The sequence below is a fragment of the Mauremys mutica genome, chromosome 2 (assembly GCF_020497125.1).
Source record: "Mauremys mutica isolate MM-2020 ecotype Southern chromosome 2, ASM2049712v1, whole genome shotgun sequence".
NCBI lineage: Eukaryota > Metazoa > Chordata > Testudines > Geoemydidae > Mauremys > Mauremys mutica.
This window is the reverse complement of record NC_059073.1, coordinates 110,348,408-110,367,439: the sequence shown is the minus strand read 5'-3', so window position 1 is coordinate 110,367,439 and position 19,032 is coordinate 110,348,408. Positions and strand designations below refer to the sequence as shown.

Genomic DNA, 19,032 nt, shown 5'->3' with positions numbered 1-19,032 from the left:
CTTGAAAGTGTGATAACACCACTGTGATATGTAGGTACATGTAATGGAATGTTAGTGGGTGATGGCTGCATAGCAGTGGAAAAACAACTGCAAATAGGTTAATCAAACTTTTTAATATCTGATATCAAACTTTTAAAGGTGGGCTGTGAATGTGTGCAGATGCTATTCTGAAGGATATTTTACAGGATTTTTTGTAAATGCCTAACTGCATATTTGCATAGAGGACTTTGTTCCAATGGATATTTCAGCGTTGTTGTCTGATAGTTTTGACTGTGTTGTGCATTAAAAAGCATTGTTTATGTTGAACTGAAGTATGCTGGAGAGAACCATCTCAATACTGCTTCCACCAGGATGCTCACAAAAACAAGAAGTCCATCTCATAAAGCTATCCCAGTGGGCAAAATTTTAAATAAAGCATTTTTGGTTTATATTGTAAATTGTTTTGGTTTTAAATAATAAATAGTTCTAAAACCTTTTTAAACAATCAGAGTTCAGTTTGACACTCAGCACAGACTGTTGTACCTCTCTTTCAACATAGCGTGAGTTAGAGAGCAGTATTTTGCTGCTTCTGTTTGCATCATAGTCTTAACATTATTTTAAATAATGTTTTTGTTTGTATTTTCCAAATTAAAATGATTAAAAACATTTAAATTTTATGAGGTTTAGCTTCCTCTGCCAGTCCAGTTGGAGCCACTTTGAAACCACAGTCATGTGGCTTCTAATGGATGGAACTGTAGATGTGACTTTTTTCTTTTCTTTTCTTTGTTTCATTTCCTGTAGTAGAAGCTTAACTTTGCACTGAGTTAATCATAGTCATCTAATTGATGCATAAGAAAATGTCCCCCCTTTTTAATTAGCTTATTTCTTCAGCAGCTTCATTTCTGCATTATGAAAAGGTTGAGGTCAGGGACAGACTTATAGTAGTGGCCCATATGAAGTCTTTTTCATTTCAACTGTTATTAAAGAGTGGCACAATCTTTGCTCTCTTTGGGCAGGAGAATGTTGTTACCAGATTTCAGTGTTTAAGGGCAAGACTTTTTAAAATACAAATTGACTACACTACTTCCTAAGATCTGATTGATGGAAATTAGAGTATTAACTGCCAGGAAACAGGTTTTTGAACTACTATTTAGCCATCCTACACTGACTACCCTTTCAATGGAATAATTTAATATGTCATTGCTAACAGTATAATTTAAAGAATGCAGCTTGTAATAGTTATTCCAGGTTACATGATAATCACCACATTCAGTAGTTGGCTTGTTAGAGCCTTAACTACTCTTGGCCTTTGCAGGCTGTTAACTAACAGTCAGTCAGTTAACTGCTAGTAATGGTCATTAGCATGGACTGATTGCTTGAGCAGCATTGTTAGCCCTTTTTAATAAACTAGATAGCCTCAAAGATGGGAGTGCAGTAAAAGTCCAAATTGAGTTGCTTTAGAGGCAGCACAGTATTAATCATTGGCTGTGAATGTTAATCACTCCACAGCCATGATAATTTACAGCATTGTTGTAGCACTCTGGTGCTCATAAAATGAACTTAATAACCCACCACTACCCATGGGATAAGCCTTCTTTTTTTCTGCAATTGAATACTCAGCCTGGCTGCATAATAGTCTTGAGAAGTACTGCATTAAAAAGGGTGAGCAGCTGTATGATAAAATAAACAGCTCTGAAACAGATTCGTTAATTATCTCTTTCTTTTATTCACAGAGGGTGTTTGTGAGATATGGCTGACCAGCGAAGACACAGGGGCTTATGGCAGAGATATTGGCACAGATCTTCCTACACTTCTGTGGAAGCTGGTTGAAGTTATTCCTGAGGGAGCTATGCTGAGACTTGGCATGACAAATCCTCCCTATATTTTAGAGCATCTGGAGGTAAGTAAAAAAGAGAATCATTTACATACTGACATAGATGTTAACAAATCAAGTCAGTGTAGTATCCCATGTAGAATGATAAGTGTTTCATTTTAGACGGTTAGTAACTTTTTGTAGTCACAGATTATAAAAAGTAAATTTGTAGAATTAGGCTTTAGATGTTAAACCATTTGTCTGTCATAGGAGATTGTCCAATTATTCAAATATCCAAATCTTCTTGAGTGTTATAATATTATTGTGGACTCTAACTGAGCAACTTGAGGGTAGTGATGTTTGGATTTTGTTTTCATAATCAGCCCTTTCAATAGCTAGTAGAAGAGGTCATAGCAACCTATGGATCCTGAGTCAAAATCTTCCTCCCATTTGTATCTCTCAGAAATACACCCAGAAAAACTTGTATTGCTCTTAGACTCAGCATTGTGTTCGTAAGATGGCAAACATCAGGATGAAGAATAAAAGTGAAAATATTGCCCTGTGAGTATGCAGGGCTCCAATAGAGAGCAATGGGAACTTTAAAAGTTTAGTTAGAAAAGAACATTTTGTAACAAAATAAATCAGTGAAGGCAGAGTCAATATGTTGAAGAAGGGATGTGAACTACAAATATACAGGTAGCAGGAATTGAGAGAATTCTCTAAAGAATTGTACCTGGTGACAAAATCAGAGGGGTAGCCATGTTAGTCGGGATCTGTAAAAAAGCGACAGTGTCATTTGGCACCTTATAGACTGTTATGTGACAAAATGAATTTCCTGAATCTCTTGTGAATTGATGATGGGAAAAACCTAACATAAGGGAGCAAAAGTGATTTAGAAGTCTTCTGCAATCTGTATCTCATCAATACCCAGATACAGCTACACATATATGAAAATAAATGGCAGGTGAACATCCAGCACTACCTCAAATATTATAAATGAAGTATTTCCACTTGTGGTTCCTTAGCATTGAAGCCCATGTTTATTTAACATTGTGCCCAGTCAGCTCTTCAGTCCTGAGGAATAGAGAGTGAGCCTAACTGCCTTGATTTCTAAAGAAACTGTATACTAGTATGCAGGATCTTTCAGGAAGTGTCTGTTCCACAAGAATATAAAGGAATAGCTTTGTGGTCTAGGAACAATGGTGGCTGTTGAAGCATGAAGGTTGATAGACATAACTGACAGATAAAGGTGCACTCAGTTACTGTTTAAAATAATGAGTAAAGATGCTACTGTATCAATCAAAACAGGATAATGCCTATCCTGAGGGGCCTCAGCTGTCTAAGCATCATTTTGGGAATAGACAGAAACTCTAGAATTACAAGTTTCATCCTTCTTATGTGTACCATGCAAGTGTGGGATAAGACCATAAAATGAGTCTGATTTGTTGGGCACCTCAAAGATCTGTTGTCAGTTTTTATAGGAGCTGGTATTTGCATGTTGTTTCTGGCCTAAATCTTCCGCCCATAGTCACTTTTGTGTAGTGATGTGTATGCTGGTGATTGCCACCCACTCCAGAGGTAGATGTATTTAAGTGCTGATGTATGTACGGTATATTCCCAGTTATCTGAATTTCCTTTATTCAAAAATTCTAATTATTCGAATCCACATTGTGTCCCCCATGTAGCACTACAAATCACAAGCAATACATTTACATGAACTTCATGGTATACTACATTTACACAAAATTCATGATACACCAGTGGAGCTGTGTACTCACTCAATGACTACAACATTGTGTCAACTTCAAAGTGTATCTGCATAATTCGTTGTATTCATAGCAACATAGTAAGTGCTCCTCCCCCATCATGGAGACTGGGACATGGCTTCCCAGTGACCAGCATGGCAGGGATCTCACCCACACCACAATCCGCACTGAGGGGCCGCATCCAACCACAGCCCGAGACAGGCAACCTGGGCAACAGGACAGTCACAGGGCAGCGAGGTGCGTAGGTGAGGGGCTGACACACAGAGTGCCATCATTCCCAGCTGTACTGGAAGCTTTACTACCTCCCAGCCTGCAGTTAGAACCTAGATCAAAATAGCACTTCTGTTCATCTGAACACCTAGTTATCTGAAGGATATTTGGCCATTTGAATAAATGAGGGTGTAATGTACAAGATTTCTGAAAAACTTTAGAATCCTCCAAGATGAAATATTTCCATAAACATTTACATTGATATTACTTATGATATTATGATTGTATCTTTATTACAGTGTTTCAGATTTATTAAATCAGTTGATTTAATTTGCAGAAGCTATGGTCAACATATCATAGGTTTAGAACATCAAACCTAATAATAAAAGCAGTATATTTGATCGAAACAGATCAAAGTTATAATATTTCATATTTGTTTTCAGAACAAGCACAGTTTCTAAGAGTACACATTTAACATTTATCAGGAACACTTATAACTTCTGGCTTACACATTCAGCTTGTAATGTGTTATGGTGTGTAACTAGTAATGACTAAATGGTAGCACTGTAGGTCAAATGCAGCTTTAGGCAGCATGTTAAGGCAGCTTTGAACACTTGTCAGCTTTACCCTAGGTATCTCTGGCAGGACGGTTCATTGTACATATCAAAGCTGGTAATTATAAAGTATATAAATAAATGTTGATAAATGCAAAGTAAAAGACATTGCAGGGAAACATTTAAACTACTCATATGCTTTACAGGTTCTAAATATCACCTCAGGAAAAGTGAGAATGTCACTGTGGACAGCTCAGTGAAGACTTCTAAACAGTGTATCAGAAAAGTAAATAAGATGTTCAAATAAATAAGGATTGGGATGGAGAATAATTCAGAAAATAATATATTGCCATTTTATAAATTAGCAGTATGACTGCAGTTCTCATCAACCCAGCTCAGAAAGAATATTGCAGAATTGCAGCTGGATCAGAGAAAGGCGACAAAAATTATTAGGGGCATGAAAAAAAATCTTTTATTAAGGGAAATTGAATAAGAGGAGATGTGATTAAAATATATAAAATAATGAATATTATAAAGAAGGTAGGTTGGAAGTTTGCGTTCTCCCTATCCCAAAAAAACAACAAGGGACACACAGAAATTAAGAGGTGGCAGATTCAAAACTGATAAAAGGAAGTACTTTTTCACACAACATGTAATTAAACTGGAGTTTATTACCTCAAGATATTGAGACCAAAAACTTAGCAAGGTTCAAAAAGGAATCTGACCATTTATATGTGTAACAAGATATTCACAGTTATCAGAGTTAATACTACAAATTTTTGGAAGAGATATTAAACCTCATGCTTCCGGATTTAAGGCAGTCTTTAACTACTAGGAGTTAGGAGGAGAGCTACTTTGGAGAAGCAAATGATTGTCTGACATCTACCTATGCAGGGTTTCTTGAACCGTCCTTGGAAGCATCTGGAGTTGGCTGCTTTTGGAGACCACAGTTCTGATCTAGTATGGCAATTCCTATCTTCCTGTGACATATTTTCAAGTACTTGCGGGGGTGGATAGTGGGGGGGTTAAAAGCAGTGATGAGCTGCCAAATTTTTAACAACCGGTTCCCTCCTCCCTCCAAAATTTTAACAACGGGTTCTCTCCTTCCCCCCCCGGGGGGTCGTGAACCATCCAACCCCTAATGTTCCTTGACACACACACTCCGAGACCCCTGACCCATCCCCCCCTTCCCTGTCCCCTGACTGCCCCTTGCCGCCCCACCCAACCCCTCCTCTCATTCTCAATGGCCCCCCAGAACCCCTACCCCATACAACTACCCCTTCTCTCTGTCCCTGAGTGCCCCCACCACCTCATCCAACCCTGCTGTTTCCTGACTGCTCCCCGGGACCCTTGCCCCCATTCAATCCCCCTGTTCCGTGCCCTCTGACCCCCCCACCCCCAAACTCCCCTACCCTCTCTCCAACACCCCCTCCCTGCCCCCTTACCGCGCTGCCTGGATGTGGCTGGGCCGGGACAGGAGTCGCGCGGCCGGAGCCGGAGGATGCGGCGGGAGCCCAGCGGCCGGAGCCAGGTGGCTGGCCGGGTGGAGCCAGGGAGGGCTGCGGCCAGAGCTGGAGCCGGGCAGCCGGGGCCGCCGCCACGCCCAGACCCGCGCTGCCGGAGCCCGGCCCCCTGGCAAAACAGCAGGGGCGGCTGGAGCCACGGGGCCAGGCCGGGCTGGAGGCGGGGGGCCGTGTCCAGAGCCGAGCATCCCGGTAGGTGGGGGCACGGCAGGGCCGGGGGGGGGTTGCGGCCGGAGCCGGGCCGGGGAGGAGTTCGGGGGGGGTCGGGGACGCGGGGCCGTGCCGCAGCCGGTGAGGGTCGGGCGGGGACCCGGGGGCGGGCCGGGTCGCGGCCGGGAACGCGGGGGGAGGCGCGGCCAGGGAGGGTCGGGCGGGGACCCGGGGAGGGTGCGGCCGGAGCCGGGCGGCCGGGGAGGGGTTCGGGGGGAGTCGGGGACGCGGCGGAAGAGCGCGATTCTGACGGGGACGCACGCCGCCGCGGGGCCGTGCCGCAGCCGGTGAGGGTCGGGCGGGGACCCGGGGCCGGGGCCGGGCAGGGTCGCGGCCGGGAACGCGGGGCCGGGAATGCGGGGGGGGGGCACGGCCAGGGAGGGTCGGGTGGGGACCCGGGGAGGGTGCGGCCGGAGCCGGGTGGCCGGGGAGAGGTTCGGGGGGAGTCGGGGACGCGGGGCCGGGGAGGGGACGCGGGGCCGTGCCGCAGCCGGTGAGGGTCGGGCGGGGACCCGGGGACGGGGGGGCGGGGGGCGGCAGGGTCGCGGCCGGGAACGCGGGGGTGGGGGGGACGCGGCCAGGGAGGGTCGGGCAGGGGGCCGGGCAGGGTCGCGGCCGGGAACGCGGGGGGGCGGGGGACGCGGCCAGGGAGGGTCGGGTGGGGACCCGGGGACGGGGCGGGGGGGTGGCCGGGCACACGCCCCCCCCCCCCAGTTTCCTACCTCAGCGTCGTCTTCCTGGGCTGGGGAAGCCTGCTTGCTTCTCAGCCCTCCCAGGCTTCCCACGCGAACAGCTGATTCGCGGGAAGCCGTGGGGGAGGAGAAGCAAGGAGGAGCTTCATGGCAGGAGGTGGAGGCAGAATTCGCAACGGTTCGCGCGAACCGTTTGCTAAAATTAGACCCCGAACAGAGAACTTTAGCATCCGGTTCTCTGTCCGGCGTCTAATTTTAGCAAACGGTTCGCGTGAACCGTTGCGAACCGTCTGCAGCTCACCCCTGGTTAAAAGTGCTTGCACACTCTGTCTCGTTTTCTGAGGAAAAACATTGGTCTTAATGGAGAGAGTGTCTTCCATGTATATATTTCTCATGTGCTGAATTGCCAGAAATAATCTGTATATAATTACCTAGCTAGAATAAAAACACACACTTGGTTTGTATTTCAATTAAAGCTTGCATTCTTTTGTGTAAAATACGTTGACTTGTAATCCGTATGATTCAATTTAGCACTGACAAGGATTAAAAACAGCCTTTCCCAGTACTACTGTAAAGCATCTTGTGACTGTGTGTTTTGGAGGCATTTTGTTTGTTTTTTTTGTGACTTCTGGTATCAGTTCAGGGAACCCAGCTCACTGTTCATCCTGATACAATTCCCTAGAGTTTATATGGGTCAGTTAACACTGATGCCAGGATACTTACCCTAATATTGGTATCTCAATCTATCACTGCCACGTAGCACATTGTTCACTTCCTTTTAAGCACTGTATTGATTATACAATTGCTTTATTGATTTATAAGACATCACACAGCTTGGCATTGTTTAGCTAGTGGATTTCTTTTGTTCGTGAGATTCAGGGATGTGGTATTGCTTATGACCCATAAGCATTATTTGAGGTTACAGATTCCGTAGTCACTTTGTTCCCTGTCTTTTGAATTCACTCTCAGACCACACCAAAAAATGTGCTAATTGCTGAAGCTCTAAATGCCATACAGTAATTATTTTTTTATTTGGTATTTTAAATCATGGATTTTGTGACATTATTTATTTTAGCATTGAGTGATGGGATTTTCATGTGGTGGTGGTGGTGGTGGGGTGTGTGTGTCAGTCAGTCAGTCAGTCAGTCAGTCAGTCAGTCACAGAAGCCTTATTCAAAAACCTCCAGTTGGTTGCTGTGTCAGTGGAGGTGCTTGAAGATTGAAGAGAATACAAAGTCCTTACCCATTACCCAAGTTGTATTCAGCTGAAAGAGCTGTGTTTGCTAATCCTGTGGCCTTGTCTTGACTAGGAAATAAGATGCTTTTTTCCCAAGCCAGTTAGTTTGAGAATAAGAATATGTAAATATGTACACTTTACATAGTCAAAGTGCTAAGAAGTGATAGATTTTATTATTACTATTCTTTATTATTAATTCAGTGTGGACAAATGAAAGCTAATATCCCTGGAAGAAAATAAACTGAAAAGCAGATCCTTCAATAAGAGGTAGAGAATAGGACATCACTGAATTAATTTCTGTTTGAAGTAGAAAAACATCCAGTCTTGATTTTAAAATTGCCAGTGATGGAAAATCTATCACAACTCTATTACAATAACTCTATTACACTCAGTGTTAAAAAAAAAAGGTCTTATTTCTAGACTAAAGTTGTCTATCTTCAAATTACAGCTATTCAATTATGCTGTTGTCTACTAGATTGAAGAGCTCATTCTCAAAGTTTTGTTCCCCATGTAAGCATTTAGATTGTGACCAACTCACTCCTTAACCTTCTCTTTGTTAAATTAAACAGATTGAGCTCCTGAAGTCTATTACAATAAGGCATGTTAGTAGTACAGAGCCTCTAGCAAATGTCACAAAGATTGATGAATGAGATAAGGATGACATGACAAGAAGTCCTGTCTTAACCGTATTGACAGTGCTATAGCAAAGGGCATTATGCACTAAACTTTTGCCCTTCTGGGGGTGGCCTAATTCCTTTTGACCCCTGAGCCCCCAATAGAAAGGTCCTCCTAACCTAGGTCTGGGGAACCAAGGAGATTTGCCTGGGGGAACCATTGGTTCAGCAAGCAGCATTGCAGCCATCTTCTAAACATGCACTGGTGGAAGTGGCCGTGTCACAAGCATTGTTAAAGAAAACTTATTATTCACCTAACAAGGTTGGAAGGTTTGAGGATGTGAACTCTCTTTTTTTCAGTTGGCTAAGAAGCATCATAAATCTTTGAACTGAAAGCAAGTAGCTAGCTGGCTTACTGAGCAAGATACTTATGCATTCCACAAACCAACCAGGATTCAGTTTAAAAGAAATAAAACAGTTGTCCAGAGCCACCCAAAGGATTCAGGGGGCCTGGGGCAGGGCTGGGTCTTTGGCGGCAATTCAGCAGCGGGTCCCTCTCTGAGGGAAGGACACGCTGCCGAATGCAGCTGAAGAATGAAGTGGTGGCTGTAGAGCAGCCTAAGTGCCGGCAATCGCGGCCTTTTTTTTTTTTTTTTTTTGCGCGCCGCTAGCGGCACTTGTACTCACCGGGCGGCGCTCCGAGGCTTCGGCAGCACCTCAGCTCCGAGTCTTGTGCTGCACTGAAGGACCTGCCGCCGAAGACCCGGAGCGAGTGAAGGGCCCGCCCCCGAAGTGCCACCGAAAACCCGGAGCGGCTCGCGGGGCCTGGGGCAAATTGCCGCACTTGCCCACCCCCCTCTGGGCAGCCCTGCAGTTGTCTCAGATGTGGATACACAATGGCAGGCTGATTGGATTGACATGAGTGCCTTTGCGAAATACAACAGAGGTTATAAGTACATAACTATGCCTCTAAAGTGTGAGATTGAAAGACAAGATTGGTGGGGAGGTAACTAAAGCTTTTAAAACAATATTCATTAATGGGAAAGTGCCTCAAAAGCTACAGATGAATTAAGATAAAATAATTTAAACAACGCTGAGACCTATAAAGGCAGCTAACTAGTCAGCCAGCAGCACAGGACCCAGGGTAGTTTGAGTGGAGATCTGTTGGAAGAAAAGGGAGGCAACCCCTGTTCCTGAGGGTCCGTTCTTGAGGGTGTGTATAATTGTTTACTTGTTGGTTTGTTGTTGTTTTTTTAATTTGTAAAGTCTGGTAGTGGTCTGTGAGAGAAGCAGAGCACTTGATCACAACTAAACCTTGATTAAGGGAGCAGAGCTTCCCTCATCAGCAACCCTATAAAGGCAGCTAGCCAGCCAGCAAACAGATCTGAAAATAGGGGAGTTTGTAAGGAGAGTTTGGGGGAGGAGGTTTTTTGTGTGTTTTGTTTTTCTTTCTTGACAGGAGCTTAGGAGTGAAGGCTTTGACAATTACACAGGCAACAGTGGTAGTGACCTGAGGAACAGACTAGACAATGAAGATGTTGGATGTGGACACTGTTTGATATATGTTATACTTGAGAGACGGTACCTGAAAGATGCTTCATTTGTATGAAGTGCCACCTCATAAATCTGGTGGAAGAGGAAATCCAAGGTTTGCAGATGCAGCTGAAAATTATGGTTGAATTTCAAAGGGGAGGGAAGAAGAGAGGAAGCTGATACGAAACCTCAAGATGCTCAGATGCAAGCTGGACCAGAGAACTGTGTGGTTAGACTCCTGAATGAAGAAAGTGGCCAGTGGAAGCATGTGAATACAAGAATAAGGCAGAGGAAAAGACCAACCAGCAAAGGAGAAATAGAGACAAGGAATAGGTTTGATGAGTTGGAAAATGAAGGGGAGAGGCAGGCAGTAACAGAAGATGGGAGAGTGATGAAGAAAATGGTTGCTAGTCCTACAAGAGGAGAGGAAGAGACAGTGGAGATGGCCAGAGTTTGGACCCCCAGGAGCACAGAGGATGACTCACAGAAGATTGCAAGTGAGAAGAGAAGACAAGAAGACTTGCAGCCAGAAAGAATAGAAGGGGAAAGGCCAGATAATTGCACCGAAGGAGGCAGGTCTTTGTGAAAGGCTTTGGAATGTTCAACCACTGGGAAGCATTCACAGATAGAGAACTGTTTTCATGGCATGGGTTCCATGTGAGCAGGGAGTGAAACAGACTTCTGGGATGGAGGTTGGCACAACTAATTAAAATAACTTTAAACTGGGAATTCAGAGAAGGCAGTTGGAAGATGATTATGTATTCTCCACTCCTGGTTCTAATATTGGGAGGAAAATCAAGTAAAAGAGGATGCTGCAATGGAACAAGGAACAATAGAGGGGTTGGAGAATGGACAACACGAGGAAAGAGAGTTCCAAAACCACCGACAGGAACAGTCAGGTAGGTAATATTGGGAGTAAAATGAATGTACCTGTTTGAGTGAGAAATCTGGGTGAAGCCAAGCAGAAACAACTAAGGTGTTTATATACCAATACAAGGAGACTGGATAACAGAATGGAGGAACTAGAACTACTGGTGCAGGAAGGGGACTAGATAATATAAGGATAACGGAAACATGGTGTAATAGTAGTCATGACTGGAATACAGATATTAAGAGTTATGTGGTATTGAGGAAAGACAAATAAAGGTAAAGGACTTTATTGCCTCAGGTGAAACCATGAGGCAGAGCAAGGGTGGATGGGCAGACCAACGGATACTACTACTTTCAAAAGCTCTGACTCCGGATGTATAGCACATGTCTATAACCCTCAGTGGAGTACAGATAGGAACCATACATCTCAAAGAACCTTCAGTTACAGGTAAGTAACCTCCTCTTACAGCACCAGAAGAAGCAAATACAGTAAACAGCCTCTCCAAATCTTTTGTGATATGTGTTTGCCATTTCTCCAACTGTCTCTTATTTATTCCCTAAAATGTTATTTTGTTGACTGAGTCAATGTTTTAACCTTAATCTAAGTAGGTAATGCTTTTTAATCACACTATGCAAAGAAGTTTTGGTTAATATCAAGTATCAGAGGGGTAGCCGTGTTAGTCTGGTTCTGTAGAAGCAGCAAAGAATCCTGTGGCACCTTATAGACTAACAGACGTTTTGCAGCATGAGCTTTCGTGAGTGAATACCCACTTCTTCAGATGCAAGTCTTGCATCTGAAGAAGTGGGTATTCACCCATGAAAGCTCATGCTGCAAAACGTCTGTTAGTCTATAAGATGCCACAGGATTCTTTGCTGCTTGGTTAATATCATTCAGGAGTCTGAAAGCTGCAGTCTGTCAAATATCCAGTTGGCAGTGTGAGCACCTTTGCTTGACAAGTAATTTGCTCAGTTTTATTTCTCTGTCCCTCAAACATTTATTTTTGTTAAGTTTTCTATAAAGGCCTTCAAAATCAAGTTTAAATGTACATCTGGCTATTTGCCCATTTGTGTATGCACACACTCATGTGTTTATGCTTTAAAAAGTAAGAGAACCATATGAAAACGCCTTTAAGTGGAGACCAGACTGAGAGCTTGTGTATACTTAGTGCTGTTTTCTCTACACTTTTATATTAACAGAATTGTCCTGCTTCTTTGTTTGACTGTCAAAATTGTTACCAGATTTGCCCGTTACCTTGGGGTAGGCTCATTTATTCAGGTTACTCTTTGGGGAAGGAGTGGAGGTTCTGTAATTCTATCAATGTATGGCTTGTGTCACTTGTGTTTTCATATGGAGCTCTACTCCCTTCTTCAAGTCCCCTCCCAGTGGAGCTATCCTGCAGGACCTGTGTTCCCTAGGGCTCGGTTTCTCCAGCGCCAGAACCGGATGAACACCCACACACACATTAACAGAGCAAGTCTAAGCGGACCAGGTCAATCAGCACTGTCAAGCTGACCCCTTATTTGTCGTTGGACTCACTGGGCTGGAGGAAGCAGCACTTTCAAGCTATTACCCTTATGCGTTCCAGATTCAGCACGTCTCTATCCCCACTCTCACATCACAGTTATACTGTCAGTAACCTACTTGATGAGCAAATCCCACAGTATTCTGGGCGCTGCAGGGATCTTTAGCTTAGGTAAAAGAAGTGTTGCTGTAGAGTGAATGGGGAAGCTAAAAACACAAAAGAGTAAAGTTCAGCAAGAGAGAGAGAAGCAACCAACTTAACCATAAAAGTTATTTATTGAATAATAGTGATAACTACACAAGGAGGCTAAACCAACATAACATACATTATTAAAGGTTAATATCTAAAGTAGAAAGGAAAACAGAGAGAGAAAGAGAGGGGATCTCACCCACTCCATGAGGCTTGAACCGGTCGGGGTTCCCAGGTGATGATGGTAGCGGAGGGTCCTGAATGCTAGAGACAGGCAGAGCCCCCAGCACGATCAGTCAGGAGAAGATGGAGTTCCAGTGGAACTGATGCATAGTTTGGATCTAAGCATCAAACCCTGACTAGAGGGTGTGTAGGGATTTTTGTAGAGAAAATACAATAGTTCATGGGAGAACACTAGATTTGTTTATAGGTAAGCTCATGACTCAAAGGTTTTTTTTTAGGCTAGACAACAGGAGCTGATCACTCTTGGCTATGGGTGGTGTTTTCTTCCAGGGAGCTCACAATGCAACTAGGCTGCTTCAGCATTTGGATATCAATTAAGGATTCATTACTAGAATTGGTCTGATAACTGCTGAGCTGGGTGTGTGCAGGCATAGGTTCATTAGCATCTGGAGCAGAGATTCCCATGATGCAGTGCTTCCCTGCTTTTTTCTGGTCCCAGAGTTCAGTGCGGTTCTCTGTTCTCCATTCTGTATGTAAATTGAGATGTCTCCCTGTCCCATCTTTCATGCAGATGAGGCTAGGGGAGTTGTCTCTGCTTTGCATTCTGTATGCTAATGGAGATGTCTTAATCTTGTCACCCTTGTCAGGAGGGGTCTAGGTGTGTCTCCCAACACCCTTCACTGCTCTCTGCAAGTTTTTTCTTCTGATGGGTTTTGGGTTAAGCAGGGACGGGGGGTGTCTTTGTGCATTGTGCCGGAGGTCAGACTAGATGATCATAATGGTCCCTTCTGACCTTAAAGTCTGAGTCTATGAGTCTTTCATGAGTCAGGCTGGATACTGCACCCTGGTTCCCCGAGAGCACAGAGGTGCCTGGTATCAAAATAAAATACAGTTTCTAGACTTACTTAAATCTTCATCAAATTAAACTACAGGGTTACATGTTTGCTTCTTTAGACCAAGAACATTGCACCCACTAGGGGCTCCTTGCATCTCTCAATTCCTATAAGCTCCCCTGTGTGCCATCTCCTGTGTTTCAGGGACTCAGGCTATGTCTACACTACAGCCTGTGTCGGTTAAACTTATGTCGCTCCAGGGTGTGAATATTCCACTCCCCGGAGCGACATAAGTTACACTGACATATGTACCTGTGTGCATAGCGCTATGTCAGTGAGAGAGCTTATCCCGCTGACATAGCTTCTTCTGCTGGCAGAGGTGGGTTTTTATGCCCATGGGAGAGTTTTCTCCCGTCGGAATAGTGTCTTCATCAGACACACTGCAACAGTGCAGCTATATCCATGCAGCTTCGCCGCTGGAGTGCTGTATGTATAGACATGCCCTCACTGCAACTCCCACTCTTCTCTAATGCCAGGGCCTCTATGTGCCCTGTCCCCCCACACCAGGTTCCCTTGTTCTCGCTCTGTGTGCCAGGGCCTTCGTGTGCTGTCTCCCCAATGCCACCATTCTCCTTGATATCAAGGTGCCTCATTCCCCACATCCCCCTCCAGGAACTCTGTGTGCCCCCATTCTCCCTTCCTCCTATGCCAGGGGTTATGTGTATGTCAGTGAAAATGAGATAGTATCAGAGCCTAAAATAGGGAAAGAACAAGTCAAAAATTACTTTGACAAGTTAGATGTCTTCAAATCACGAGGACCTGATAAATTCATCCTAGAATACTCAAGGAGCTCACTGAGGAGGTATCTGAGCCATTATCTTTGAAAAGTCGAAGCCGGGAGACATTCCAGAAGACTGGAAAAGGGCAAATATAGTGACCATCTATAAAAAAAAGGAAATAAGGACACCCTGGGAAATTACAGACCAGTCATCTTAACGTCTGAACCTGGAAAGATAATGGAGCAAATAATTCAGCAATCAATTTTTAGACACCTAGAAGATAATAAGGTGATAAATAACAGCATGGATTTGTCAAGAACAAATCATGTAAAACCAACCTGATAGCTTTGTTTGACAGTGTAACATGCCTTGTGGATGGGGGAAGCGGTAGATGTGATATATCCTGACTTTAATAAGGCTTTTGATACTGTCTCGCATGACCTTCTCATAAACAAACTAGGAAAATACAACCTTAGATGGAGCTACTATAAGGGGGGTGCATAACTGGTTGAAAACTTATTCCCAGAGAGTAATCATCAGTTGTTCACAGTCATGCTGGAAGGGCATAACAAGTGGGGTCCCGCAGGGATCGGTTCTGGGTCCAGTTCTGTTCAATATCTTCATTAATGATTTAGATAATGGCATAGAGAGTACACTTATAAAATTTGTGGATGATACCAAACTGGGAGGAGTTGCAGGTGCTTTGGAGGATAGGATTAAAATTCAAAATGATCTGGACAAACTGGAGAAATGGTTTGAAGTAAATAGGATGAAATTCAATAAGGACAAATGCAAAGTACTCTACTGAGGAAGGAACAGTCAGATGCACACATACAAAATGAGAAATGACTGCCTAGGAAGGAGTACTGCAGAAAGGTATCGGGGTCATAGTGGATCACAAGCTAAATATGAGTCAGCAGTATAACGCTGTCACAAAAAAACCAAACATCATTCTGGGATGTGGTAGCAGGAGTATTGTAAGAAGAGATGGGAAGTAATTCTTCCACTCTACTCAGTGCTGATTAGGCCTCAACTGGAGTATTGTGTCCAGTTCTGGGCGCCACATTTCAGGAAAGTTGTGGACAAATTGGAGAGATTGCAGAGAAGAGCAACAAAAATGATTAAAGGTCTAGAAAACTTGACCTATGAGGGAAGATTTGAAAAAAATTGGGTTTGTTTAGTCTGGAAAAGAGAAGACTGAGAGGGGACATAACAGTTTTCAAGTACATAAAAGATTGTTACAAGGAGGAGGGAGAAAAATTGTTATTCTTAACCTCTGAAGATAGGACAAGAAGAAATGGGCTTAAATTGCAGCAAGGGCGGTTTAGGTTGGACATTAGGAAAAACTCCCTAACTGTCAGAGTGGTTAAGCACTAGAATAAACTGCCTAGGGAGGTTGTGGAATCTCCATCATTGGGGACTTTTAAGAGCAGGCTGGCCAAACAGCTGTCAGGGATGGTGTAGATAATACTTAGTCCTGCCTTGAATACAGGGGACTGGCCTAGATGACCTCTCGAGGTCTCTTCCATTTCTGTGATTCTATCCCCTGACCCCTCATTCTCTCTCTCCTCATGCCAGGAGCTTGGTGTGTGCCCCATTCCCTCCATGGCTCCCCATTCCTCCCCTTCCCCCCACCATTCTCATATTTCTTTTCCCTTCAGGATGTCAGCATTTTAAAATTATACTGGGAAGATAGGCAGAGCTAAAATAAGAGGTATTGTTGCGCTGTAATGTATTAATGGCTGCCATCAGATGGTTCATTGATCTATAGACAATTACAGAGGTGGTTGAAGGTGATGGCTCTTCTAACCGCATGCCAGGGGTTCTGTGTGTCCTGCATTTTCCCCTTTCAGTTTTTCTGATTTTCATCAAAATCAATAGGATTCTGGACATTGATGCCTAGAATATTCCCTGAAATTTTTGAATTGATTGGATGAGTTATTCAAAAGTACTGTAATTACAGACAGATAGAGAAATGCCATTGACTTGACTGTTACACCGCACTTCGTTTGTGCAGTTAAGAGCACAGTAGCATGAAAAACATACAGTGTTGTATGTGTAACACCCTAGCTAAGTGTTGTGTTCCGTTCTGATGATTGCCCCACAGAGTTACTCCTTTTAGCTTTTGTGGTAAAGTCCTGTGCTTTTGGTGCTGAGGGGAGTCTGGGTCATGACAGATAGTATCTATTTCAGAAAGTTGTTCTTTGGTCTTAACTGGAATCTAGCTATTCAAAATCTTTTCCTAAGAAATGTTGCTAGGTTTCTTGCTGTTAGAATCTGTTGAACAGAATTAGTTATCATAATCTAATTCTGTGTCAGACAGGAACATCAGGCAATTTAGCAACACAGACTAAAAGGCTTTAAAATAGCAAATTGTTTTTAATTCTGCAGCAATATATACATTTGTAAGCAATTACTATAGGTAATCTTATTTATTTATTTTATTTATATTTTTGTTTGTTGTACATGATATAGCAGTGAAATAATTGGTTTTGTGTGACCACAGGCGTGCTGTCCAAACACAACAAAAAACATATTGGAACATTTTGTCGGGAAATGGCAGCTTGATTCTGGGAGACTCTGGCAAGAATGCTCTTTTTAAATGATTTTAACAGCATTTTGTTTTTAGACTATGGTATGAGTAATACTGGATTTCATATCTGCAAGCAGATGTAGGCCTAATTAATGAAGTTACTTAATTTAGGAAGCCTCATAAAAGGATTCTGCTAACCCTTCTACAATATTTCAGGATCCCTTACTCAAAATGCCTTTAGATTATATGGTTGAATGTGAATTTTGTGGGGAAGGAATTATTGATAGTTTTTAGAGGTTCATCCTTGAATCTCTTTAGGGATTGGCAAAACCCAGTATAACTTGTCATAATATGGAATCAGTGTTACTGGATTGTTCCTTACGCTAAGTATAAGGAATGTCATGGTAATGTTAATTAAGCAAAATTTAAAATTGTTCATGATCAGGAGTGAAATAGGTCTTGTCTACACGGGGAAATGTACAGATATAATTATACTGGTATAGTTATGCTGGCGTGACTTCCTGTGTAGACACTCTTATTCTGAAAAAAGAGTGCACAGATGGGGAGTTACACTAATATAATTTTATCAGAAAATTTCCCTCTGTAGACAAGCCCTTTATCTCATTTCAGTTGTCATCAGATTTTCAAGTTAACATTCCACTGAAATAAATATTTCTTTTCAAATCTCTTAGAGCTACTGTTTCAGGCTGTCAGTCTGCAGACGTAGGAATACAATACTATATCTGTCCACACGCCAATCTTATTTAGAAGAACGTTGAAACCATAAAAGATAGAAACTTTATTTGTTTTGGTTTTTGAGTCTGTGGTTATTTTTTATGAAAGAGTAAATTTTGGTGCACAATTTTGCAGCAAATTCGTTAGCTGTGGTAATCAGAAGGGGCTGTAGCAATAGTTCCAGATTCAGTTTTTTCCAATTTTTCTGAATTAAGATAGGCACATGTGGGTGTGTATTTGAAATAATAAGGATTTTAGTTTCTGTCCCCTCAAATAAAAGTTGGTTGCCCAAAAATAGAGATGTCACCTTTGAAATTGTGTACTGTACATTTATTATGCCTCACTTTCCCAGTGTGTGGTATAGGGATATCAACACCTGCCTCACAGGAGTGTTGAGGATTAATAAATTAAATATAAACAATATTGAGATCTTCTGGCAAAAGACACTATAAAAGTATTATTTTTCATAGTGGCTATTTTGGTTGCAAAGTTAGCCATAACCATACATCTTGATGTACCTCTTGTCTGCTGAAAACAGAGGAATTCCTCATTTCTTTTCATGGGCTTCTTATTTCTTAATGTTTCAGTGACCTTTGATATAAGATGAAGTTTATTTGTGCTTTCCATCACGCCTCCTGTCTTGACAATGGGTATACCAAAGGCACAGCGCTGACAGACTTTCTGTGTGTGGTGTAAATGGAATTGAATGTAATCGAATCACTGTTTCCTCTGAGGTCATGACTTCACCTAAATTCATGAAAAATGTATGTACATACACGAGAGAGAAAAAGACGGAGAGAATTCAGTCTTAAATGATCATTCAAGATTCCAACAAACAATGGCAGTTTAACAGAGAGAGTCCGTTAATAAAGGTGGAACAGTAATGAGATTAATAGTTCTTACCCCCACTATATTGTCCAAGAGGTTCCACTGACTTCAATCAGAGTGGCTTGAGTGGGGCCCTTTTTGAAAATGTGATAAACATTCTGGCTTGTCAGAGATGCTTCAATACATGATCTTTGACAGAAACTGTCTCATTTATTCAGTAAATTTCTGTCAAGAAAAGAGGCTCAGAGTAGAGAAATATCTTAATAAATATTCTCTTTCTTTGGACATAGAGCTAACCCAGATAGATTCCTAATATCATACTTCATTAAGAGCCTTACTAAACAAGTTGGTTACATTGCATAGTAATTTCCATTCCATTTTGAACTCTAATATTTGCTTGTCATTAATCCTCTCTCTCTCTCTCTCTC

General features: G+C 42.8%; 1 protein-coding gene across 2 annotated transcripts in view; it reads left to right on the top strand.

The window, feature by feature from the left end:
* The window catches only part of CDKAL1 (CDK5 regulatory subunit associated protein 1 like 1), a 636,289-nt gene that overhangs the window by 383,461 nt on the left and 233,796 nt on the right, over positions 1-19,032 (top strand). For both annotated transcript variants that reach the window (XM_045004929.1, XM_045004930.1), the window contains exon 10: positions 1,713-1,879. In XM_045004929.1, the coding sequence (XP_044860864.1) occupies positions 1,713-1,879 (167 nt within the window). The remainder of the gene's footprint in view (positions 1-1,712; positions 1,880-19,032) is intronic.